The sequence below is a fragment of the Bacillus rossius genome, chromosome 1 (assembly GCF_032445375.1).
Source record: "Bacillus rossius redtenbacheri isolate Brsri chromosome 1, Brsri_v3, whole genome shotgun sequence".
Lineage (NCBI taxonomy): Eukaryota > Metazoa > Arthropoda > Insecta > Phasmatodea > Bacillidae > Bacillus > Bacillus rossius.
Window position 1 is genome coordinate 312891248 of NC_086330.1, and position 26653 is coordinate 312917900.

The 26653-nt window shown below is 38.3% G+C and overlaps 1 protein-coding gene across 1 annotated transcript in view; it reads left to right on the top strand.

Annotated features, from left to right (window-relative positions):
• The window catches only part of LOC134527915 (protein PALS1), a 310393-nt gene that overhangs the window by 185838 nt on the left and 97902 nt on the right, over window positions 1-26653 (top strand). The window contains exon 5 of the mRNA XM_063360947.1: window positions 12343-12565. Within this exon, the coding sequence (XP_063217017.1) occupies window positions 12343-12565 (223 nt within the window). The remainder of the gene's footprint in view (window positions 1-12342; window positions 12566-26653) is intronic.

Genomic DNA, 26653 nt, shown 5'->3' on the forward strand with positions numbered 1-26653 from the left:
GAAGTGAACACACAGTAAACAATCCAGAATCAGCTAAGCCAATGTCAAAGGTTAGATGCTTCCTTCCACGAAATTCTCTATGTTTTATAAGCATTTAACTGTTGACATAGATTGATTCTGGCATATTATTTTCTGTGGGTTTGCGTATTCAGTTTTTTTTGTTATTGAGTTTTTCAATGCCAGTGCAACCAGGAATTACGCCCATAAAAACATTTTAAAGCAAAATTGTATCTACATTTAATTATATAATATATTAGCAGTATGCTGCGTGTGATCAGCTGCCCTTGTACAAGTGAAAACAGTTTGAAAAACCTCATCATAAACAACGTAAGTTTTTAATAAGTCCCAGAGCATATATTTTAGTATTTTCAAAACTCACATAGCAAGATATCAGCTTTAATTTATCATCATTTGCACTTATATTAGATGATCTATTCCATTGTCACATGCAAAATTCCGCACTCAACAATTAAGTAGGTAATCAATTTTTGTGACAGCTATGCCTGTCCGTCAGCTGATTCGTTACAAGAAAGTCGCCTAAACGTCATTGAATAGGAAATTATATGAAAATCATATATTTATTGCTTTCATTCAAAACTCAAAATAATATTAAAATAATAAGAAATCGTTACTTAAGTGAAATATGTGAACGAATATGTAAAGAAAAAAATGAAATTTTTGAAAGTATTGTAGACGTGTGAGTTGAAGTTTTGGTAAATATTTACAATCGCGGTAGATGCCAAAAAAAAAATGCTAAAAATCCGAAAATACTTTTATTCTATGCTCTTTCACTTCTTATTTTCAAATCAACCGGCGGAGATAAGAAATTCCAAATACTTTAGGAGATATCGAATTTTTTAATTTAGCAATACAACGCCCGTTTAACCCTTCGAACGTCGCCATTTTTTATTTTGACGTGTGTTAGTGAATGCGTAATAAATAAAATGGTCGATTAGGTCAGGTCAGTTAGATTATAAATACTTTCAAACTAAGCGAACATTAAAAATAATGTGAATTTAATTTAATGGTTCTTTAGTTTTAAATTATTTATAATGTAACTGACCTGACCTAACAAAACCCGGACAAATGATGAACATCAACAACTCACGTACTTTTTTTTTTACTTATTACTTGCGCAACAATATCAAAAAAAAAAAATAATACTTTAAAATTAGAAACGTTAAAAACTCACCTAAGTTGGAGGCGGGTACATTTCCTTTGTCACTATAAGGAAATGATGTAGTCGTTCACGTCAGAAGTTGATCGATTAATTAAACATCGTATTGAACAATAAATGAATAAATAATCACGTATTGGTTCATTTCAATACTGGCCAATCACGGAACAGTCACGTGACAAAATTGTCCAATAAGAAACATGATACTCGTAAACAAGAAACCTTATCTATGACAAGAAACAATGGGCAACGCCGCATACTACGCAGGTATTGTGATGAAAATTAAAAAATTCGATATCTCCTAAAGTATTTGGAATTTCTTACCTCCGCCGGTTGATTTGAAAAGAGGAAGTGAAAGAGCACAGAATAAAAGTATTTTCAGATTTTTAGCATTTTTTTTGGCATCTACCGCGACTCTACATATAATGAAATTAAAAAATTCGATATCTCCTAAAGTATTTGGAATTTCTTACCTCCGCCGGTTGTTTTGAAAAGAGGAAGTGAAAGGGCACAGAATAGAAGTATTTTCAGATTTTTAGCATTTTTTTTGGCATCTACCGCGATTGTAAATATTTACCGAAGTTTTTAATAAATCTGTAGTTCAAACACAGTTACAGCAATTTATTAGATAAATATTAAGTTTATGTTTGCAAGTTTTTGTTATGTGTCGTGCATAAAAATGTAAATAGATGATTGTTATAAACTGTTCAATTATAATACGTATTCTGGCTCACTGCGAATACTCCTGAACTATAAGACATACAGATTTTAAATTTGGCGGGTACATATTTTTGCTACATTTTACGAAAATCAGATCCCTAGGAGGCGTTGAAGGTGAAAAGCTCCATGGCAACAGCTTTGCCTTCTGCGTGTCCTGGCAACGCATGCCTGGCAGTAGCTAGTATTCAATATATATATATATATATATATATATATATATATATATTGTAGTATAAAACCTTCAATAAAAGTGTTAAATAAAGCTAACTCATCTTCTTTCCAACAAATAATCGGTAGACGGATGAATATTTATTCGTACCTATCGCAATCGCGAGTATTGGTCAGAAAACCACTGCAGCTAAAAGACAAAAAGCTATCCGGGCTTGGAAACAAGTGAACAAAGGTAGTTTCGTGTGGAACAGGAGCGTATTGGAGCTTCTATGCCTATGGCAGGGGAAACTTAGAGAGCCTCTTCTACAGTGGAGCCTCATTACTCTCCCTAAAGCCCGGGCAACGCCGGGTACTTCAGCAGTATACAGATATAAACAAACACAAACTCTTCTAAAATAGTTTGGAAGTAAAAGATACTCAAGCCTTCATGTACCCTCGCACGGTGTACTTCACTATTAGCAAGTAAGTCCATGCACGTGTCTAATATTGTGTATTTACGTGAAGGACTGTGTACCGTGGTCCTCTTAAACAGAGTTGAAATGTTTTTAGGCCCATATTGAAAAGAGTTACCAGTCGCTTGCGCTATTGCTTGTGCGAATAGTTCTGTATTATGACTCTAAGTTAACTGTGCTTCATGAGTTACCCCGAGAATAAAATTTATTTTCCTCCTTAAAATTAGGTTCTTTTGCATTTTTTTTTTGTTAATTCTCGCTGTTCCAGTAACAGTTATTATGATTAATCATTTAATGGATTTATGTGTGTAATATGGACCAGGCCTGTAAAAACCTTCGATTAGCGACGACCCGGATGAAGACCAGACCAGGTACGACCTGGAGGCTGACTCGACTGGATTTCAGGAAGGCTATTTGGCGTGGCTGCACAACCCGCAGGTGCCCTAAGCTTGGAGCGGCGTGGGAAGGCCCGTATGGAGTGTTGTCAATGCACAAACCACGAGGTAGTAAAGGTGTGACGCAACCCTGCAGTTGGCACGCTGTTGCCCGGCGCCGCCCGGCCGCGGGAGTACAACGAGCGAGAGGGGCGAGGGTGGGCAGGTCCGTTGAAGCACCGGAACTAGCCGACTGGGTCCCGCTGCGCACTTCCTGCCGCGCTGTGTGCTGCTGTCGGTGTCGGCCGCACCAACATACAACTACCACAGGCATACGAATAAAATATAATTTCGTTCCAGCATGATACGAGTTAAATACTTGCAAGACATAGTTCATTTGTACCAGATACAGTTTTATTATAATTTTTAAATTTTATTTTATACCATTTGTTTTGTCAGAATTTGCTATGTATTTGTTTTAGGTTATGTTCCTTAATTTGTTTACGAAATCTTGTTGAAGCACGCTTGTAGCACGGGACTTAACGCAAACAAGCCTTTTACCTGTAGACGTGTAACCTTTTTTTCTCTTTAACTTGCGTGAAACAGATCCTTCCGCCAGGATCATTGATGAAGACTGGCTGTTAACCAGCATCGCCACGGACTCGGAGAAACGTTCAGATGATCTATTTAGTACCTACGTGACTTTTGTATTTAAAAAGATGTTCCAGTATAGTACGTGACACGAAATTTCTAACGTACCCGCGGAAGAAAGTAATTCTCTTTATTTTCATTGGTATCTGTATCGTCGCTTAGATAGGACAGACCACTAGGGAGTCTGCGAGGGTTTCCTGTTGCCTTTGGGCTGCTGAAATCACATTACGTTTGAGCATTGAAACGAACTGACGGAAACAGTTTACGATCCCGTCTATTACAATTGAATACTGTAGTTATTCGTCATTCGTACAATCGGGTCTACTGTCATTCATACAGGTTTTAACACTTAAAAGGATTACTTGTAGTCAGGAAAGAAGTAATATATGTAAATAATGGCATGAAAGGCCAGACATACAACTAAAATCACGGTGACGAAAAATATTGTCCCATTGATTGTAATATGAAAGATAAATGGTATCTAACTCGCATTGACAAAATGAAAAAAAAAAAAAATCTTTATTAGGTTTGTATTAGTAACTTTGCGTTTTTAAGTACTTCAAAAAAAATTGTAATCTATTTCATCAAAATTGTTCAAAATATCTGTGTCTATCTGCAAAGTAAGTGTGCATAATTCCTCTACTCTAGCACTTATGCGCTCAATGGATTGTTTTCGCGAGAACGAGTCTTAAGTTCTATGACTGCGGTTGTACGAGGACCACGTGTGTTAGAGCGTAACCTAGGTTCATATTGTGACCACGAGGCGAAGGTACTTCGTCCGCGGTTGGTAGAAACTCATCTGATGTTTCTACGAGTATACAAGGATCAGCTCTTGTGTCAGTTGTACTTGGTATAATAGGCTCAGCTGCTGTGCCTGTGTGTGTACAAGCCTCAGCTGCTGTGTCCATAGATAAACAAGGCTAGACTGTTGTGTCCATGTGTGCACGAGTCACAAATGCTGTGTTCATGTGTGTACAAAGCTGAGCTGCTGTGTCTACAGGAGTACCAGACTCAGTTGCTGGGTACATGTTTACAAGGACACACTACTATGTCTAGATGTGTATTAGGCTCAGTGGTGTCTACTGATATACTAGATCAGTTGCTGTGTCTATAAGTGCACTAGGCTCATTTGTTGTGTCTACGGGTGTACGGTGTTTAGTAGCTGTGTCCGCGGGTGGACGAGGCACAGTTGCCGTGTCCGCGGGTGTACGAGGCACAGTTGCCGTGTCCGCGGGTGTACGAGGCACAGTTGCCGTGTCCGAAAGTGTAGGAGGCACAGTTGCCGTGTCCGCGGGTGTACGAGGCACAGTTGCCGTGTCCGCGGGTGTACGAGGCACAGTTGCCGTGTCCGCGGGTGTACGAGGCACAGTTGCCGTGTCCGAAAGTGTTGGAGGCACAGTTGCCGTGTCCGCGGGTGTACGAGGCACAGTTGCCGTGTCCGAAAGTGTAGGAGGCACAGTTGCCGTGTCCGCGGGTGTACGAGGCACAGTTGCCGTGTCCGAAAGTGTAGGAGGCACAGTTGCCGTGTCCGCGGGTGTACGAGGCACAGTTGCCGTGTCCGCGCGTGTACGAGGCACAGTTGCCGTGTCCGCGCGTGTACGAGGCACAGTTGCCGTGTCCGCGGGTGTACGAGGCACAGTTGCCGTGTCCGAAAGTGTAGGAGGCACAGTTGCCGTGTCCGCGGGTGTACGAGGCACAGTTGCCGTGTCCGCGGGTGTACGAGGCACAGTTGCCGTGTCCGAAAGTGTAGGAGGCACAGTTGCCGTGTCCGCGGGTGTACGAGGCACAGTTGCCGTGTCCGCGGGTGTACGAGGCACAGTTGCCGTGTCCGCGCGTGTACGAGGCACAGTTGCCGTGTCCGCGGGTGTGCGAGGCACAGTTGCCGTGTCCGCGGGTGTGCGAGGCACAGTTGCCGTGTCCGCGGGTGTACGAGGCACAGTTGCCGTGTCCGCGCGTGTACGAGGCACAGTTGCCGTGTCCGCGGGTGTACGAAGCACAGTTGCCGTGTCCGCGCGTGTACGAGGCACAGTTGCCGTGTCCGCGGGTGTGCGAGGCACAGTTGCCGTGTCCGCGGGTGTACGAGGCACAGTTGCCGTGTCCGCGGGTGTACGAGGCACGGTTGCCGTGTCCGCGCGTGTACGAGGCACAGTTTACCGTGTCCGCGGGTGTGAGAGGCACAGTTGCCGTGTCCGCGGGTTTACGAGGCACAGTTGCCGTGTCCGCGAGTTTACGAGGCATTGTTGCCGTGTCCGCGGATGTACGAGGCACAGTTGCCGTGTCCGAGGATGTACGAGGCACAGTTGCCGTGTCCGCGGGTGTACGAGGCACAGTTGCTGTGTCCGCGGGTGTACGAGGCACAGTTGCCGTGTCCGCAAGTGTAGGAGGCACAGTTGCCGTGTCCGCGCGTGTACGAGGCACAGTTGCCGTGTCCGCGGGTGTACGAGGCACAGTTGCCGTGTCCGCGCGTGTACGAGGCACAGTTGCCGTGTCCGCGGGTGTACGAGGCACAGTTGCCATGTCCGCGCGTGTACGAGGCACAGTTGCCGTGTCCGCAAGTGTAGGAGGCACAGTTGCCGTGTCCGCGGGTGTACGAGGCACAGTTGCCGTGTCCGCGCGTGTACGAGGCACAGTTGCCGTGTCCGCGGGTGTGCGAGGCACAGTTGCCGTGTCCGCGGGTGTGCGAGGCACAGTTGCCGTGTCCGCGGGTGTACGAGGCACAGTTGCCGTGTCCGTGCGTGTACGAGGCACAGTTGCCGTGTCCGCGCGTGTACGAGGCACAGTTGCCGTGTCCGCGGGTGTACGAGGCACAGTTGCCGTGTCCGCGGGTGTACGAGGCACAGTTGCCGTGTCCGCGGATGTGCGAGGCACAGTTGCCGTGTCCGCGGGTGTACGAGGCACAGTTGCCGTTTCCGCGGGTGTACGAGGCACAGTTGCCGTGTCCGCGGGTGTACAAGGAACAGTTGCCGTGTCCGCGGGTGTACGAGGCACAGTTGCCGTGTCCGCGGGTGTACGAGGCACAGTTGCCGTGTCCGCGCGTGTACGAGGCACAGTTGCCGTGTCCGTGGGTGTACGAGGCACAGTTGCCGTGTCCGCGAGTGTACGAGGCACAGTGGCCGTGTCCGCGGGTGTACGAGGCACAGTTGCCGTGTCCGCGCGTGTACGAAGCACAGTTGCCGTGTCCGCGGGTGTACGAGGCACAGTTGCCGTGTCCGCGCGTGTACGAGGAACTGCATGTCCGCGGTGTGCGAGCGGGCGGTGGGAACTGCGCACCAGCGAGCCAGGCATTGTCGCAGCGGAGGGTGAGCGGCGTGGTGACGTCACGACGTGAGAGGCTGGGCTGGCGGCGTGGACCGAGCCGTGTCAGCCCACTGGCTTCCCCGCCCGACGGCCGACAGGCGTCAGGCGAGGTAGCGTCTCTCCCCGGGGCAGGTGGGCATGGTGTCCAACACCCCGCCCGCCAACAGGGCCAGGCTCAAGGATGCCAACGTAGCACAGGTCAGTCGTATATAGTGGGAACCATCACTTCACCACTTCACCGAACCGACGTCGCTAAAGTTTAAATTTCGCTATCTTCTTCGGGTCCAGCCGTTTTAGTTTGAAAGAGGCTAATATAGTTACTTTATAATAATGTCGTTACTTGACTAACATTATTTATGTTTGTCAACACACTAAAAGCACAGTCCTTTGTGTTTCGAAAAACTGCCGGCAACTGATGAGTATTGAAAATGTTAGATATTTTAAATGAAACGTATTTAATTAATAAACTGTTATTTGATTTTAAAGGCCTAATAAAAGAGGTATTGCAACATTCTTGTGTTATATGTTTTATTGATATTGTCGCTTACTCGTTAAAATAAAAGAATCAATCCAAAGTATGGTCCTTAAACTACCCAGTTGCTCATGGGCGTCGCAACCGAGGGGGACGGGGGGGGGGGGGATACGCCCCCCCCCCCCCCCAATAATAAAAGTCTTCAATTCGTCCCCTCCAATAATATATTTAGTTTCGTAGTTATATTAAAAATACGATTTCTGTGATACAACCCATATGTTGCGCATGGTGCATTTAGTCCAATCGTGGTAATGTGAGCACTGTGTTTTTACAAATTTGTTCTCTGAAAATATTTTTATAAAAAATAAATTATATATTGCAACCCACTATACTTAGAATATTTAGGAAAGAAAAATGCCTAAAAACCACCTTTTTGCACCTTCAAACCTCAAATTTTTCCGGGGGAGAACAACCCCCCCCCCCCCCCCCCCCCCGCTTTTTTTCCCCAGGGGATGGATATTCCTCAACAACTAAATCAATTGCAGTCCCCCCAAAAAAAATATATCCTTGCGACGCCCATGCAGTTGCTTAACAATAATTGAAGTTAATATTTAACCTTGAACCAAGCGACTATTAATGGGAGTTTTCATAATTTTTTAACCATCAAATTAACGGATGAGGTGTCGCTTCGCAATCAGCGAACACACAGTTTTCACTGTGATGCTTGTCGCGAGGCAAGCATGGCCGTGTTTCAGGGGGGGACAATGAGACAGTAGTTCGTTTGGTTCTCAGCACCCTCCCTTAGTGAACTGCAGGCACTATTCTATTTATAAAGATCAGCATTTGAAGGTTAACATTTGGCGGGAGGTGGCTACATCCAAGCAGTTTATTTACACATGGTTCGTACACCTCCTTAATATCCTTAAAGGTTTCTTAATTTGTCGTTGATTGAATAAGGGCCCTTAAAAGTCATTAAATTTCTTTAATCCTTAAAAAAATCTTAATGAAGACTGATAGCGTGCAAGTAATGGATAAACATGGGTATTTTAATGTTCTTTTGTTTACGACTTGACAAAGATAATTCTGGACACTATGAGCCTATCTGTAAGAATTTAACTAATAAAAAAATATATATTTATGCACTATCTAATTGTTATTTTCTTGAGGTATTTTGTGAAAGTGTTGAAGGCGACGATGTAAATGGGTCCTTAAACATTTATTTATTTTATTTTGCACAAGAGGGTGCGAACCATGGTGCATGCAGATGATAGTGTAACAAGTCGTTGTATTCTTTCAACGAAATGTGTTGCACTACATCCGTAATCCTGCCCCGCACGGATATCCACACCGGAGGTAGACACTGGCCCCGCTGCAACTGTCGCTATAGTCTGTGTCGTGCACCTTGTATCATATTCTGACCACTCTCAAAAGTAGCTAACCACCAGTGGTAGCAATTTCCCGACTTTCACTTGCGAAGCATCACACGATGTTTGTTGTAGTAACACTGCGCTGACAGCCACGTGAAGTTGTCGTTTACAAACACTGTTCACAGAGCAACAGTGGCAGAAAGGTACGTGGACTATCGAGGCTGCAGCTTCGCACTAGAGGCAGTCGCCTCGGTCGCCCCGCTGACACCCACTGTGGACACGTGCTTGGGAAGGGCGTCTTTAGACCTCGCGTGCCCGTCCAACCCGAGTGATGATCTCGCCAAACTATCGCCCAACATTTCGAAATCGGGCATCCTTTATAGTTTGATCCTTTTTGACACATGGTGAGTGGGGCAGCGACATTAAATCGTTGACCACACGCGTCTTATTAAGGGGAGAACCGAGTAAATTTCTGTTGCGCATGATTATCAACTCATTTCAAAAATTTTCAACTTGAAATAAGTTTTCTGTCAATCATACTTTGTAAACTTAAATGAGAACACACAACCGAACTGATGATGTTTTGTAAAGTATGACCAACACAAGACGCATTCGTTGTTAAAAATATTTGAAATGAGGACACAACTGTTCCGAGCCTCCAAATGTTCGCTGTTATAAACAACTTTCCTATTGTGCAGTCTTACAAGTCACCTTAACACTTATAATTCAGTAAATTTAGATCACTTCTATCACAGTTGGTCAGAGAATGCGACCAGTTGGATACTGTTAACACTGTGTACCCGAATGAAATGTTATGAAAGACCATTGCATCCTTAATTTGGCACGAGTATACTTACCAAACAGCTGTAAGAAAGTGTAGTTACTGCCCACGATTCACGTTACTTTAAGAACGCGTCTACTAATATGCTCTGATCTTACTCAAGAAGACCTTCGGGACTAGCTACTTTTAGGGCACAGAATCAGTCGAACGCTAAGGTCGATGCTAGCTAATGTAAAATGTCACCTATAAACGTATTAGTGATCTAAGTGCAGTCATTAAGTATTTCGGGTATGTGCTAGAATCATCCATGTGTCCAGTTTTGAGATTTGAGATAAATGGGTCAAGAGGACTTGTTATATCTGCCTTAAAAATAAGTATTAGTAGTAATACGACTGATGTGTATATCCTTTTTTTTCATATATCTATTTAATTTTAAAAGTTGAATATAATATTTTATAAATCTCTCCCATGCTGTTGAATCACCAGCCCACGGGCACAGAAAACATAAGAGAATTTGTCAGAATCGGCGTAACAACATTTATAATGGGCAACAAATGGGCAACAGTAGTAACATTAGTGCCCAAAGAAGTTGATCAAAGATATAAAATAAATAGGTGTATCCAAAATAATTATTTTTTTGGGATGAAAGCTAAACTAATTAAATTATTCGTTGTTAATAATAAAACTTTATTACCACAAAATCCAGTTTAGTTTAGGTTACACCAACTACTAAAAAATTGAAAGAATTGTTGAATTTTTTTATCACATTTACTACGGTCAAGGATTCTTCAGGCAGTTCTTATTGCAGCGAATTGTTATAATATATTTTTTCGTACTTGTAATGCTGTATTTTATCCATTTACATATATTTGGAAGATTGATGCCAATGTTCTTGCATTTTTTAATGTGTAAACATGAATATATATTATATTTTATATCAAATTTATGGCATAACAAGGTACTTAAAATGATTCCCAAGGTTTTTTTAAAGTTTTTTTTATGGTCTGGTAATAATTATCAGTCTTAGACTTAAAATACCAGCGGGGGAAAAAACTTTATTTTTATGAAACAACTAGCTGACCCGGCAGACTTCGTACTGCCTAATTAAATTGCAATAAAGTCCTGTCAAAATGATTTGTAATGTGACATTTTTTTGTTCCTACATATTTTATAGTCGTGGCAAAACATTATCCTGAACAGAAACGTCACCCTGGTGATAGGGTGTTGTGAATAATAAATATAAATAAATAAAACATAAATTAAAAGATAAATAAACAAATAAGTAATCTTTTTATTGTTTATCATGTGAAACATAATAATTTTTATTTTCATTGTAGTGCACGATTAGATCGGTAATTAGCTTGGTTTGTAGCATTTCGGGTTCTTCTACCTAAATTGATTCGTCTAATAGGAGGCATATCTATGTTATAGATTATTTTGTCACATGCAATAATTAGCGATCATAGGTAAATAAACACTGCACAAAACACTATATAGGTAAGAATTTGTTTCGTGTATAAGTTGACAAAAGCAAACTCATTAGGGTAGGTAACCTAAAATCCAAGAAAAAAAAACACTGGCATTGACAGTTTGTTGTTGTTTCAACTTTTTTTAAAATTTGATATGACTTGGAGTCAAATCCTTCAAGCCGTATTTAAAATAGGGAAATGAAATAATAAAAACTTAAACTTATGAAATACTTTTGGTAACGCTGGTTTTGTTTGACTGATGTAATGACTTGAAAACTGATGCATTTTAAAGTAAAACAAATGAAATAATATCGCGAAGCCGACCAAATTGAACTATTCGATTTCGGTTTATTTTTGTTTTGTTTATCTGTGCTCCAACGCACACTGTTTTGATAGATATGATTGAACTTTGTACAGAGGTAATAAAGTGCAAATTGACTCTTTGACGTTAGGAACATACCTACATTGTTTAAACAACAATGAGTGCTCGTTTTAGTTAGAAAACGTTTGTATGGGAAAAAGAAAAGGGCTGGTTTTAGTGTTTTTCCGGCAATTATTCGAATTTTTCTCGCCGTAAAAACCATCTTTGAACTTCAACAAACATTTAAAAAAATAAATAAATTGGCCAAATTGGTCCAGGCGTTGTTGAGTTATGCGCTTACCAACACATTTTGCGATTCATTTTTATATTATAGATTACAAATTGTATGTTAGTGGTCCGTAAATTTTTACATCTAGAGATATTCATTCCTTGTCGAATTTTAAATTCTAATGTGTAGATATAACAATGTGTGTGCGGATCAGGCTTGACTCTCCCGCAAGGCCGAGACAGGGCTGAGCAGGTGGATGGAGTGTTGGTAGTGACAGTTATGTAGATATAACAATGTGTGTGCGGATCAGGCTTGACTCTCCCGCAAGGCCGAGCCAGGGCTGAGCAGGTGGATGGAGTGTTGGTAGTGACAGTTATGTAGATATAACAATGTGTGTGCGGATCAGGCTTGACTCCCGCAAGGCCGAGACAGGGCTGAACAGGTGGATGGAGTGTTGGTAGTGACGGTTATGTAGATATAACAAAGTGTGTGCGGATCAGGCTTGACTCCTGCAATGCCGAACCAGGGCTTGACTCCTGCAAGGCCGAGCCAGGGCTGAGCTGGTGGATGGAGTGTTGGTAGTGACGGTTATGTAGATGTAACAAAGTGTGTGCGGATCAGGCTTGACTCCTGCAATGCCGAAACAGGGCTTGACTCCTGCAAGGCCGAGCCAGGGCTGAGCTGGTGGATGGAGTGTTGGTAGTGACGGTTATGTAGATGTAACAAAGTGTGTGCGGATCAGGCTTGACTCTCCCGCAAGGCAGAGCCAGGACTGAGCAGGTGGATGGAGTGTTGGTGGTGACGGTGGGTGTGGTCCGCAGGAGGCTCTGCGCAAGAGGAAAGAGGAGGAGGAGCGCGCCTTGCAGCAGGCAGAGTTCCTGAACCGCTCGTTGCGGGGCTCCAAGAAGCTACAGGCGCTCGAGAGTCACCCGCCCCCGCCGCCAACCACCGGCGTCGTCAACGATGGCTACTCCTCCGAGGAACTGGAGCTGCTGTCGTACGACGAGCACGACGACCACAAGGAGTCGCTCTACAGGATCATCAGTGAGTATTGTCCATGTGATCACACCAGGCCACTAGCCGTGGACATACTGGGGTGTGTGGTTTCACCAGTACGACCACAGTGTATCGCTTTAGAGGGCCATCGGCGAGTATTATCCATGCTAACAGATCATGTCACTAGCCGTGGTCATGTTGGGGTATGTGCCTTCTCCATCATGCTCGACACGGTCATCGGTAAGTATTGTCCCTGTGATTAAACCAGGTCACTAACCGTGGACATACTGGGGGATGTACCTTCACGAACACACTTATACTCTGCATGGTCATCAGTGGGTATTATCCATGTAATAAGACCAGGTCACTAGTCGTGGACATACTGGGGGATGTACCTTCACGAGCACACTTTTACTCTGCATGGTAATCAGTGGGTATTATCCATGTAATAAGACCAGGTCACTAGTCGTGGACATACTGGGGGATGTACCTTCACGAGCACACTTCTACTCTGCATGGTCTTCAGTGGGTATTAGGTATCCATGTAATAGGACCAGGTCACTAGTCGTGGACATACTGGGGGATGTACCGTCACTAGCCCGATCACATAGAGTCCCAGGAAGGGACGTCTTTCATAGTAAATGTAGCAACTAGAGTGTTACTACATATCTCTGACCATGATGTGGTGATTTGGTTTATAGATATTGAATTATTGGAGGTAAAACCAAGGTGATATGAAGGAATATATTAGTCAAATGGAATTGTATCTGCCATGGAGCAAACCTCCGAATGTTTTTAGGGCCATTGCTGAGTTATTTAGGTTTACTCTGGCTATAATTTTGTTTATTTTAAACGTGTGAGAAAACTAGTCTAATATAGCGATATCGTAACACAAATTTAGCAGTGAATGAGAAACTAAGAGTTTGTAAAGTGAAACCTAGGATCTTAGCACTATTTCATTTATTTTAAAGAAAAAAGACTTGCATGTATAGATAATAAAGTTTATTGTTAAAATATTAAGAGTATGGCGTATCAGTACAGCTGGGAATTGTATCGGTCTGTGAAGGCACGAGATAGTTTATTGAATAATAATTTCGTCTGTGATTTACGATAGAATGCTAATGGTAAATTAATAATTACTTATGTTAAATCCGTGATAAATGGAACCTCTAGCAGCCAAGTTTTGTGAGAGGCCAATTTCTTCAAAATTCATTTATTGTTTCATTTGTCTTATCTCGCAACCAGTCTTGTGTTTTCATTCTGTCCTGGCCGGAGCACAACAAAGTAAAACAGATCAAGGACGCAACAGCCGACGACAGGGCCTGGAATCGCGCGACTCTGAGGTTACGGTCCGCGAGTGACGGGAGGAGATACAAGGACCATTCACTCGGCCGAGGGTCTCGTTGAGCGGCCCGCGCGAGCCCAGCAGCGCCAGTCCAGGCGACGCAGATGGAAGGAAACCAGAGGCAACCAGCCCAGAAGATAGGGGAGCCGCCAGTTTTAATGAATTTCTGAAGCTGCAGCATCCAGGACGGAACAGCGAGCAAAAGAAAATAGTGTTTGTGTAGCTTCACTAGTTTACAGGGGTATGGACAGAGCATGCCACTCCGTGGGGCAAAAATAGTAAGTATGCTTACTCGCAGCTGTACTGTGGTGAACGACGGTGGGACTTCGTGGGGAAAGACTGATGAATCCCAGCTCGGAATTACAGATCAACAAGAACAGGTTATGACAGCAGATAAGGTAGAATTAAAGCGAAGTGGAGTGACTGATAGATATAAATGTCCAGGAAAATGTAATGTCAGTAAAGAAAATATCACAACGGTTTCCGAAGAACACATTAGTCAGGAGAAACGTTCTGGACAGAAGCCGGGAAGTTTGAGAACCATTCCCACCGGGGAGGGAGCATATAACCCGAGCGAGGCAGGAGGTTCAAGGTCACCGAACTGTAATGTGACAAGCAAAGTATAAGATTTGATACTTCACATTAAGGAAACAATAAGAGAGTAAATGTGTGCTACACGAGACGAAATGAGTCAGGTCCACGTAAAACTGGATCCAGCCACATCTGAAATAAGTAAATTCAGCAAAAAAAGGCCAATTACAACAAAGAGAGTCGGAAGTTAAAGTAGGGAATATTCAAAAAAACACTACTACTCTAGGTAGAACGGTAGAAGTGCCTTTTACATAAAAAAATACTTCGATTGTTGGATCATATCTGAACGCCAAAGGTTTGTCATAGTGTGTGTCACGCTTGGCATTCTGTTTTGTCGCCGTTACAAATTATTTTGTGTGCAAGCTCCAACTGAGCGAGTCGAACTCGACTGTATCCGTTGTTCTGGAGACAATAATGGATCGCGATTGAGAAATTCTTATTTGATTTTCTTCCAAACGGTGTCTACGCTCTTCGACAGTCTCATTTACTCAACGATCATGTAGTTGGCTTGTGTTGCGCGTACGCCGACCGATATTTCGATGCCTCACTGGTGGCATTTTTATAAATTAACTACAAACTTAAATCAGTTGAATGTTCCGATTTGATAATTTTAACGACTATGTTATGCTAGTAAATCGTGTGACGGATTTGAATGTACCACATATATGATAACCACTGATTAAACACGGAAATATTTAATGCTGATTTTTGTTGTTGTTAAATCCTGTGGCAGAACTCTCAAACTGTACGAATTTTTCACATTTTTCGGTAGATTTTCCAAAAAAATTTCTTTAAAAAAAAAAAAATCCCATTTTGGTTGAGCAGTTCTTAAGTGATGATCTTTCTTACATGCGGAAATTTACACACACACACAAACACCTACGCACACCAATACACACACACACACACACACCTATACGTGTTTAGGCCCCTATTCGAGGACCCCATTTTTTACCCTTAAATAGAGGACGGGAATACACAAACACTAACGTAGCTTCCGAGGACTATTACTTTAGCAAGCATATCAGAGGACCTGTCAGACTGAGGACCTTCACACAAAGTGTGTCTGGCGCTTTATCCGAGGACTGTAAAGTTTTACAGTTAACTGCAGGACTAGCAAAATCAGTATAAATGTTTCAACAAGACAGGGTTCCTGGTAGTCGTGTAGTCGAACCAGTGGTCCTTGCTAAGGTGATACGGAGTCGATTCTCGGGGTTCTTCCGTTTTCTTCCCTCTATAATCCCGCTGCTGCTCCATTTACATTTGACTTCGCTTCATCGTTACTAAATACCTATATGTTATAATTTCCGTAAAAGTTTTTTTTTGATAAAACCACTTATCCGAATTTGTGTAAACATACAAAAAAATATATATTTTTTAACTGAATTAAAACATAAATTTCGCTCCAAAAACTTCATTTATTTAAATGTTATTCACGAAAAAATTGTTATGATGATTAATTTTTCTATTAATTGAGATTTTGAACTATGAATTACAATTCAATATTTGTAAGAGAACCCCGTTTTTCAGTTCTATATGTTCCAATTCCGATATAAAAAAATAATTAATGTTTTATTTGAAGACATCAATTCTGCTGGTATTGAACGAAGGTTTCAACCAACCTAAATAATAAACTAGATAAAACTAGTGATTTAAGAATAAGAAGTCAGAACTATATCCTACTTATCGTATTAAAGGAAAAATTTAATTTTCATACATATTAACATAGAAATCTCAACATATAAAATATTTAAAAACCAACAAATAAATTCTCAACGAAATGTTTAAACAACAGTGCAACCAATAATAAGTGTGATACAATTACAAAAATGTATTCAGTTAAATTTTATAAAAATTAAAAAAATTAAGGTATAATTAGTTTTTGGTAAGAGAATAAAACTTTCCGAAATTCTTGTCCAAACGAATGTTATTAGTTTCACGAAAAAACTGAATTACGAACTTTAAATAAGAACTATATTCTACGAAAAACAATGGACATTAAATAGTTTAGAATATTGTTTCATGTTTAATATTTAGACCGCATGGTTATATTTACACACCAGCTTAAAATCAATTCTTAACCGTAGACTGTGTACTGCACCAATCAATCTAAGGACTTTTACACAGTTTGATATATACTATTTCATGACTTGATGTAAGTTTTTGGACATACGCCATTGCTAAGAACTTTTTCTGTTGAAGAAAAACTAATACATAAAATAAATAAAAATACACAAGAAAGACAAAAAACACACAAAATTAAGCAAACAATTGCTGTTGTCAACAAGAATATAAACACCACAAAATATTCCGAAACAGAAATATGGTCAACAAACAAAGAAAAAAGTACTAAGTGAACAAAAAAACACACAAATGATGACAACACAAAAATATTGAAACCAAAATAATTCAGCACAACAGTTGAAACGAGACAAAAACACGACAAAACGAAAAGACAAAAAAAAATACAATAGTTTTACCAAAACAGAAAAGACAAAAAAAAATACAATAGTTTTCTGTTTTGGTAAAACTATTGTATTTTTTTTTTTGTCTTTTCGTTTTGTCGTGTTTTTGTCTCGTTTCAACTGTTGTGCTGAATTATTTTGGTTTCAATATTTTTGTGTTGTCATCATTTGTGTGTTTTTTTGTTCACTTAGTACTTTTTTCTTTGTTTGTTGACCATATTTCTGTTTCGGAATATTTTGTGGTGTTTATATTCTTGTTGACAACAGCAATTGTTTGCTTAATTTTGTGTGTTTTTTGTCTTTCTTGTGTATTTTTATTTATTTTATTTATTAGTTTTTCTTCAACAGAAAAAGTTCTTAGCAATGGCGTATGTCCAAAAACTTACATCAAGTCATGCACTCCCATTGCACAAATCTTTTAAAGATAACATACTATTTCATGTTAAATAAGAGTACCGCGTGGTCATTTACACATCAGTTTAAGCTCAATACTTAAACGAGGACTGTGTACTGTACCACTCAACCTAAGGACTGTTACACAGTTTTATATACTGTTCCATGTTTAATAAGAGGACCACATGGTCATTTACACACCAGTTTAAACTCAATACTTAACCGAGGACTGTGTATTGTACCACTCAATCTAAGGACCTTTACACAGTTTGATATACTGTTCCATGATTAATAAGAGGACCGCGTGGTTATATTTACACACCAGTAAAAACTCAGAATTTCACCGAGTATTTTGTCTTTTATCACTCAATATAAGGACCTTTACAAAGTTTATATGCTGTTCCATGTTTAATAAAAGGACCGCATGGTTATATTTGCACATCAGTTTAAACTCAATACTAAACCAAGGACTGTGTATTGTACCACTCAATCTAAGGACCTTTACACAGTTTGATATACTGTTCCATGTTTAATAAGAGGACCGCGTGGTTATATTTACACACCAGTAAAAACTCAGTATTTTACCGAGTATTTTGTCGTTTATCACTCAATATTTAGTTTATATGCTGTTCCATGTTTAATAAGAGGACTGCATGGTTATATTTGCACATCAGTTTAAACTCAATACTAAACCAAGGACTGTGTATTGTACCACTCAATCTAAGGACCTTTACACAGTTTGATATACTATTATATGTTTAATAAGACGACCATTTGGTTAAATTTACACACCGGTTTAAACTAAATACTTAACCGAGGACTGTGTATTGTACCACTCAATCTAAGGACCTTTACACAGTTTCCAGGGTGGTGGTGTTTTTGTGTTTCTGGCGCCACTCCCGTCCCCCTCCACCCCTCCATCCACACTCCACCCTGCCCGCTCGTCAACATGCTCCATCGCAACTTGCAGTTCGTGGAAACGTGCGACTCTACACAAAATCAGCTCAACACGTGTGTCTTCTCTCCAGTGCTGACAACTTATTCGTCACTCAGTGGCGGATCCAGCTTCAAATATTGGGAGGGACCGATGACCCAGTACCTCCTACTTTAATTGTGCGTCCGAAAATTTCGAAAACTAACAGCTTCTCAAGGGGCTATTTGAACACATGTATGACGTCACGTAAACATAAATTAGATAAACAAGTATCACAAAAAAATTAAAAAGTATTAAATTGAAATATTGAACCAAATTCTAAAGGTCAGATGCGGCAGGAAGCCTATTATATTTTTTCACACTTCAGTTTTTCGACAGTTTTTTTTTTCTTTCAATGCGAAGTAGAGAAAAATCATAAAACGTTACCTGGTCCTAATCATCTCAGTGAACAGATATTTATTTCCAAACTTGGCCTTCCAATGTGCGCCAACTTACCACAAAAACTCATACATTCCCCTAACCTTTCTATTTTGAAATGCCTATATTCCTAATGTACCAATTTCTAAAAATACCAAATAAATATTGGAATAAAATGTACTTATAAACAAAGTCCTCGTCATCAGCATACATAAATTAAATTTTTACATGTGAGATTTTTATAATAATCACATACCAAATTGTATTTTTGTCGCCATAATTTTATTAATTTAGAAATTTCTCTTGCTTCAAAAGGTTGAACCTTTATTTTTTTAATTGAGAATGTTATGGTTTTTTGTGCATTTTCCATTTGAATCTCCTAAATGAAAAAAATTATGGTCTGCGATTTTTAAATTTACTCCATAGAATAATCTATTCTCCTACAAAATACTAACAAATCACAGACAACACTTTAAAAGTTCTGTTATCATGTAGATGAAACTAGAGATTGATAGATAGATACGTCAATTTCTTCAATACCAACTGGACACTGTTCAGTCTTGAAAAGAAAGATGTATGTTCATATGTTTAAATATAGAGAACACTTACGAAACTGATTATACAGTAGAACATTTTTGTATTTATGCATCTTTAATGCACCTGTACAGTAAGTTTAGGCTAAGATTATTCTTCGAATAACTTTTGTTTCTGCTTAGATAGAAAACTTTTAAGGACGAGATACATTCCGATAATGGTTTTTATGTTTTTATAGTACTTCATGAAAGTTGTATAATTCTATGGGAGTGAAATGTACAAATGAAATATTCGAAACATATAAAGAATATCAACTTGAAAGTGTTAAAAACAATAATAAAGTTTTATAAAAACTATGTGATTATCACCATGTATGCCCTTATGTGTTCTTATTTGATTAGCATGCCGCTGTTTTAAATAAGTAATGAAGATGGGGTTGGAGAACGTTAGTTTAAATGTTTTGCATATCATAGCCGGATATATTTAAGGAGGTTGGGCAAAGGGGCATTAGTTCAGGTGGCTTGTCACATTGTGTGGGTTGGGGAGAAGTGAGTGGAACATTGTGTATAAATGTTATTTATTTATATACAGATAAAAAAATATTTTATCATATTGCATTACAACAAAAGATAAGGTACAAATCGGGCAAACTTTCGGCACCGGAAAAGTGAAAAAAAAAAAAAAAAGTGCCGATCCTAAATACTGAAATACCTATGATGTAAATATAGGTAAATTACGTATTTTGTGATGTCATTTCTGTAAAAATATTTACATGAAGCGCTCAGTTTATCAGTGAAAACTGCCTACCACAAACAAATTTTAAGTTCTTACTTCCAAGAACCCTTAATGAAAGTAGCATTTTTCGTGGCTAGTCAGGAAAAATGTATATCAGGTGAGACAATATATATTTAGTTTCCTTGAAACGTGTTTATGTCCAATCGAAGTGTTGAAACAGCGTAAACATTTCAAGCGTTGGAGTAGGACGGTGGAAGGGGTGAAGGAGGGTGGGAGGTTGGGAGAGTGGGAGGGAGGCAGGCAGTCAGGCAGGGAGGGAGGTAATGAGGTACTCTCAACCCATTCTTAACCAAGTGCAACGTTGCCAAATTAGCGCAGTAGCTGTGTGTGGGATAGCTCACTTGCATTTTTCCAACGTTGCCTGAAACTGGTATCAATACACACACCAACAACAGAAGAGATATCTTGTATGTGAGCTTGGAAAGTAAGAGAAATTAGAAAGGGAAAAAAGATTAACTGTTACTAAAATACTGTTTACTCGCAATGATAATTAATTTTTTTCCCTTGTTTTAATACATCTATAATGAAGAGGTGGAATGAACATGACATACGACGCGTGAAAACATGATAGCGATAAATAAATAATATGTTTGTTCGTATTTATAGATTCATAAAGAAACGCACATCTACGCATTAAAATCAAAAATGTTTTTTCAAACACTTTTGTATTTATTTACTTACCCAGGTACCGAAATGGATGAATCTGAGTAAAGCTCAACAAATATAAAACAAACTACCTCGAAAACCCCAACTTGTAAAAGTGTTAATTCACAACTCAAATTCTATTTTACCGACAGAATGGTCAATTCTTAAAACCAGCATTTATTTATAGTCACAGAAAATGACATCGAATGAAAGAAAAACTGATAGTAGAACTGGAATAGGGTATTTTTCATAGTACAGGTAACTAGAGATGATATTTTATTATATTTTTGATATATGTCTACAGAAATGACTTAACAGTTGTCTGTAAAAGTGCATTAAAATTTAATTGCGATACCTACCTTTTGCGATTATCGTTTTAAAACTGCATGTTAAAGACTTAAGTAGATAATATCATGTACATATGTAAGAACGCAATAACTTGCATTTGCATATGGGCGCAAGTTTGGTTTCGATGACACAAATTCACTTTGTGAGAACTAATTTTCATAAAAAAATCTACCCTATCCAGTTTTTATTATCGTTACTTACATGATATTGACTACGAGAACTTGTGCAAAAATCAATTCCCATATCTTCGCATAAAGTTATATCTAATAATTTATTAATATTACAAAAAAATAATTATACAAAATATTTATACGTAAAAATACGTGCATAATTTAAATTAGCAGGCTATACATTGTCAAGAAAATTCCCTTAAATAATACTTTCGTTGCACGGTTATCTTATTATAGTGTTGATGACAGCAGGAATTGCAACATAATTATTAGAGTGGAATCCTAACCAAATGGATGCCAACTCGGCCCTTATTTTTAGTACATTTAAAAATAACAAATAATATTTAATAATGTATGTTTTTAAAATATTAATTGAATATTAAGTACGAAAATTATATCACTAAAAATATTTATGTAGGTATGTTTATAAAGCAAGGCAAGGTTAAAATTTAACAATTCTAAATAAGTAAAACTACTTTAACCAACTATCTCTGTTATCCGTCACTACTTGTATGCGATTTTTTATGAAACGTTATTCATGCTGTTTCCGTAAAAAAAAAAAAAAAAACAGAACATTGCTTGAATAAAGCTCGAGCTGCAAATAAACAGAAGAAAATGACTTCTTTTTATAAGGATGTAAACAATTTAACTTAAAGAAATTCTCCAAAGTCCGTACATATGTACACATTGTACAACATTGCTCATTAAACTATGTTATACTAAATTGGTAAATAAAACTACTATATATGTTATCTAATTAAAAATGGTTAACTTTTTTTCCCAAATAATTTAAAATCTCGTACTACTTATTTACTTATATTTAAATGTAACTGTTCACGTTTGAAATTGAATTTCTATTGTCCGTCTATTAAATTATCCGTCATAGGACCGGTCCCGAGGGTGACTATTAAAAAATTAGGTTTTACTTAAAAAATATGTTTAGTCTGTAAATGTTAGAATAAAAATTAAATCTGTGTAAGTTGGAAACAAATAAATATTGAATTAAGATAGATTTCAACTTACAAAACGTGATTGGTTTAAGTTACTAAGCCATGACCTAACACACTCTTTCACTCCGCCACGAATATCTAAATTGGTGTAAATATATATACTTTCAAAAACATTATGTATGTTTTAGGTACACCTTTTTCTAATCACACGATGTTTGTCTGCTAAAGTGTTAAGGTTACTGTGGATAAATTTTTACGGTTTTTCCACTATCTTTGACGTCACCATCCCCTAACACAACAGCAGACTTGAAACCCAGATTTTTCCATTCTCTTTAAATTTTCAAATCCGGAGTTTGTAATTGTGCCTATTACTTGCTTTGTCTTCCTTTTGATTGTAACACATTCTAGCATCACCTTTTGTTTCATCCAACGAGAGAACTGTAAAGCGCTCTCTTGTTGACACGATAGCAATTGAAAACACAAAATCTCTCAAGAGAGCAGCTGCTAACGGTAAAATAATTATTTTACTAAAGCTTCTATAAAAACTCAAAGATTTCCAAAACAACAGTAATTTAGCAGGAAGGCACGTGTTGTCTGACCGCATGTTGCTAAAAACCAGCCCAAGGAATATAAAAGTAGACAGAGATTTCACCCTTAGAATAAACATGATTTCTGCCCCCCCCCCCCCCTCCTCCTTCTGCTACTATCGGCTATAAATGATTCTGACGCTACTAACACAGCATAAAACCAAATGATTTAATTTTGACCCAAAATATATTAAATACTAGGTTTTCTTCGGAATTCATCCAGTACAGGATTTGGTATTTTAATACACATATACGTTTAAATAAAAAAGTCTTACGTTGTATTTCCTTGTTTTGATATTCATGTCAAAAAAGTTAAGTCTTTGTTTAATGTTTTATTACAGATTAAATGTGTTTAAATTATAAAATACTTGATTCACACTCCATTAACATCTTTGGGTTCTAAAATAACTGTATTAATTTACATAAATTCCCATATATTGAAATACATTATTGATAGAAGTTGTTATAAATGTCGTAAAAATGCAAATAGGAATTTAAAATTAGTGCCTTCAAACACTCGATTGTTACATTAATATACACATGGGCACAAAAATATTAATACACATGTCTGTATTGAAATACAAACTTTTGTCGAGGTAACGCTGCTCATTTATATTTGATGCAATTCCCATTATTTAACATCAATACATCCTGTTTATTTTTTATTTAATTCATAAGCCAGACGTTTGCCAAATAAAACGATATTTTCTTGAGCTCGATTAAAAAAAATACAAGTACTTCACCCTGACCGTGTAACATTTGTTGATTTACTTTTTTTTTTATTTAAAACCATTTGTTAAATGGTTTCCTTAAAGCTTGAATAGTAAACTTTATTTTCTTGGGTGTAATATATATATATAATTTAACTCTGAATGTGAATGGCATTTTGATATTAGTACAGACGAATCGTTAGTGTTAAATAAGCACATCGTGAGACCTATCTTGTGACGACCCCCTGGGCTTCCCCGTGACGTCACGACTTCCAACCATGTTCCCGTTACTCCGCCGCGCCGGGGCAGTTATGGCCCTAACGCCCTTGGCGTGGCCCACACGGTGTTAGATGGAGACTTTCTGCGATTCTGACTTGTGCTCCAGGACACTTTTTTTGTTCTACCTTTATTTAACGAATTATTTTAAAAAAACTTAAAACCTTTCGCTTTAGATTTTCCAACCTTCATGCCGATATAAATTATTTTTTTGACAAAAATGGTTAAATACCTAAGCATCACCAACGCCTTCTTAAACACTTTAAACGTGAAGTTTCAAATCAGTTTCAGGTATATGATATTATTTCTTAGTTATCATAGAGAATAAAATTTTGAAATTAATAATCATTTTTAATGATACTACTCATCTTAGATAAGCTTCTTTAGTTTACAGTAAATGCAAGGATAGTATTTATTTAAAATTTTCATTAACCTTTATTGCCATAGAAGTTCTAATTTCCAGTGCTAAGTATGTATTAGGGCCTACTGCCACAGCTACATAACCAAGCTTGAATCTAATAATTAAATACATGGCATTTAGACTGAAAAGCAGGCTCGCTCGATAATACAGTTCATAGCTATCTTTAGAAAAAAATATTTGCCAATTAAAAAGTTCAACATTTTTATAAAAATATATTTTATACAATACTTGATTTTTTAAATGTATAGACAATGGGTTTGAAACAATTCATTACAAATAATTTCAGCCCCTTTGAGAAATAGGTCACACAAAATTTATACCTACGCGTGAGATAAAAATGTAGCCGGCCTTAGTTTCATTTTTGACTGAAGTCAGTCGATAGTTAACTTAACAAAACTAGCTTTCCGTCTGCTTTAAAATAAATAAGTGTTGTTTTATTATTATGAGCTTATCTCATTCCTATTTTCTATGACCTGAAGATTGTACATGAAAAACATTTGTTTAGATAAAAGTCAACTTGTTACTGGTTGTAAAATTCACACGCTGTGAAAAATTCTGTTTGACGTTTTAACCAAGTCATGTTTAAAAATAATCTAATAATAAACATATCCAACAATTTTCCAGTAACAATAAAATAATAAGTCTAAATAATAAATAAATTATCATCAGATAGTTTACTTAGATTTGAAACTAGGACTAAATTATCATATAAAAATAAAACTATTTTAGTGACAGCTGCAGAATAACACTACCATTGTAACATGGAAAAAATAATAATATGCTAAGCAATGGAGCCTTTTCATAGAATACATGTTTCATAATTTTGTTAAGTATATTCTTAAACTTCAAATATTACAAAATGTCTATTGCATGACTAATAATTTAACTTTTTCCAACCGTCTGTACATACAAAACATAACACACTACATAACACTACATACATAACACACATACGCACACTTCGTCCACAGTAACATGAATAGTATTCGAATTCTTTCAATTTATTGTAACAGATTTTGGAAGTAATTTATAACACCAAGAATATTTTGTTCATTTTATTTCAACCAATTTAAACTGCACAGTATGAATAGTTTACAATTTTCATTTGTTTATTTATTTTATATTGTTACGTAAAATAAAAACTCATAAATAATATTTATTTTATTTACAAATTTAACTAAATACCTACATATAACGCGTGTGCTACGTAGTTTTGGTGACAGTTACTTACGAAGTTCATAAAAATCAGAGTCGCTAAAAAAATTTTAAATAATGAAAAATTCTTAAAATGTAACTTATATTATATTTTTAGATGACTTGCAAACTTTCATATATATTAACACAAAGATAAGAGCTTTTTCATGTGACACTGTCACATAACGTCGTGAAATTTATGTGAAAAACTTGAAAAAGAAAGTTTGATTTTTGTGCTTCAAAGATTACACATAATCCCTTACAAATTAATAGCTATAATTCATCCCAACCTATTGAAACAGAGGTTTAATACAAAACCTCACTCTATTGACGAGGAATCCAACCCATGCCCAGGACGGATCTAGGGCTTTCCTTCAACGGGGTCAAAAATGTGTTTGCGCTTCCCACTCACAATGTATTACAGACCAACAGCAAAATTATTAATTTGCGTCCGTGTACATTATAGTCCTAGTATAAAATTAAAGTTAACATTCGTGCAACCCATGTACATGAATTTCATTTCACAGGTTTTAGTATAAAAAAAATTTGGTTTGATGAAGCACGGACTGGATAAAAATTAGTAATTTTCCTAACTAAGAAATGTGGTGAATGTAGCCGACGCTCGGTGGGATTACTTGGGGCTCTCTCGTGTTTTATCACCCCTTGAGGAAAATATATTTTTAACAGATAATAACAATTTTGTCACTATTTATTACATACAGCAAGCACTACGCGGATTTCACAAGGGACTTCCAGAAAAAAAAATCTGTCGCTCTCATCCCCACCCTGCTGTTCCTCCCGCGGATCAAAACAACTGCATTCCATGGTGAACACACCACAGATTGCACAAGTCACTGGTGATGTTCTGGCTTGCGATGCTCGAGCCGATCCCCCAAGAGAGACTTCACTCCTCACAGCACCGAGTCGGCACACAAGTCACACAAGTGATTCAAAGCCCACTATCGCCAGGCTCAGGCTTACACGCTATATTAATTCTTTCCCCCCCCCCCCCCCCGTAGCATTTTTCATTTTCTCTCAATAAGTATTGGTCAATAGGTAGTACTGCTAATTAAATATTATATTTCTTTGCGTGTGTTGTTCTGTCACAGATATGTCCAACTGATATTTATAAAGTGTAATATAACGGGCGTAAAATGTTGCGTAAGTGTTAATTATTAGCAGTTTCGCAACTGTCTACACTCATTTTGTTGTAGTAGAACTACAAATGCAAAAGAGTTCTAAAGATAAAATCTATAGAAATAGCCCTTATAGTAGAGAAATGTCGTAAAAATGAAGTCATCAACATATGCAGGCTGTGCTCGGCTTGGCTTCAAGGTCACAGGTTGTGGAGTTAAGACGGG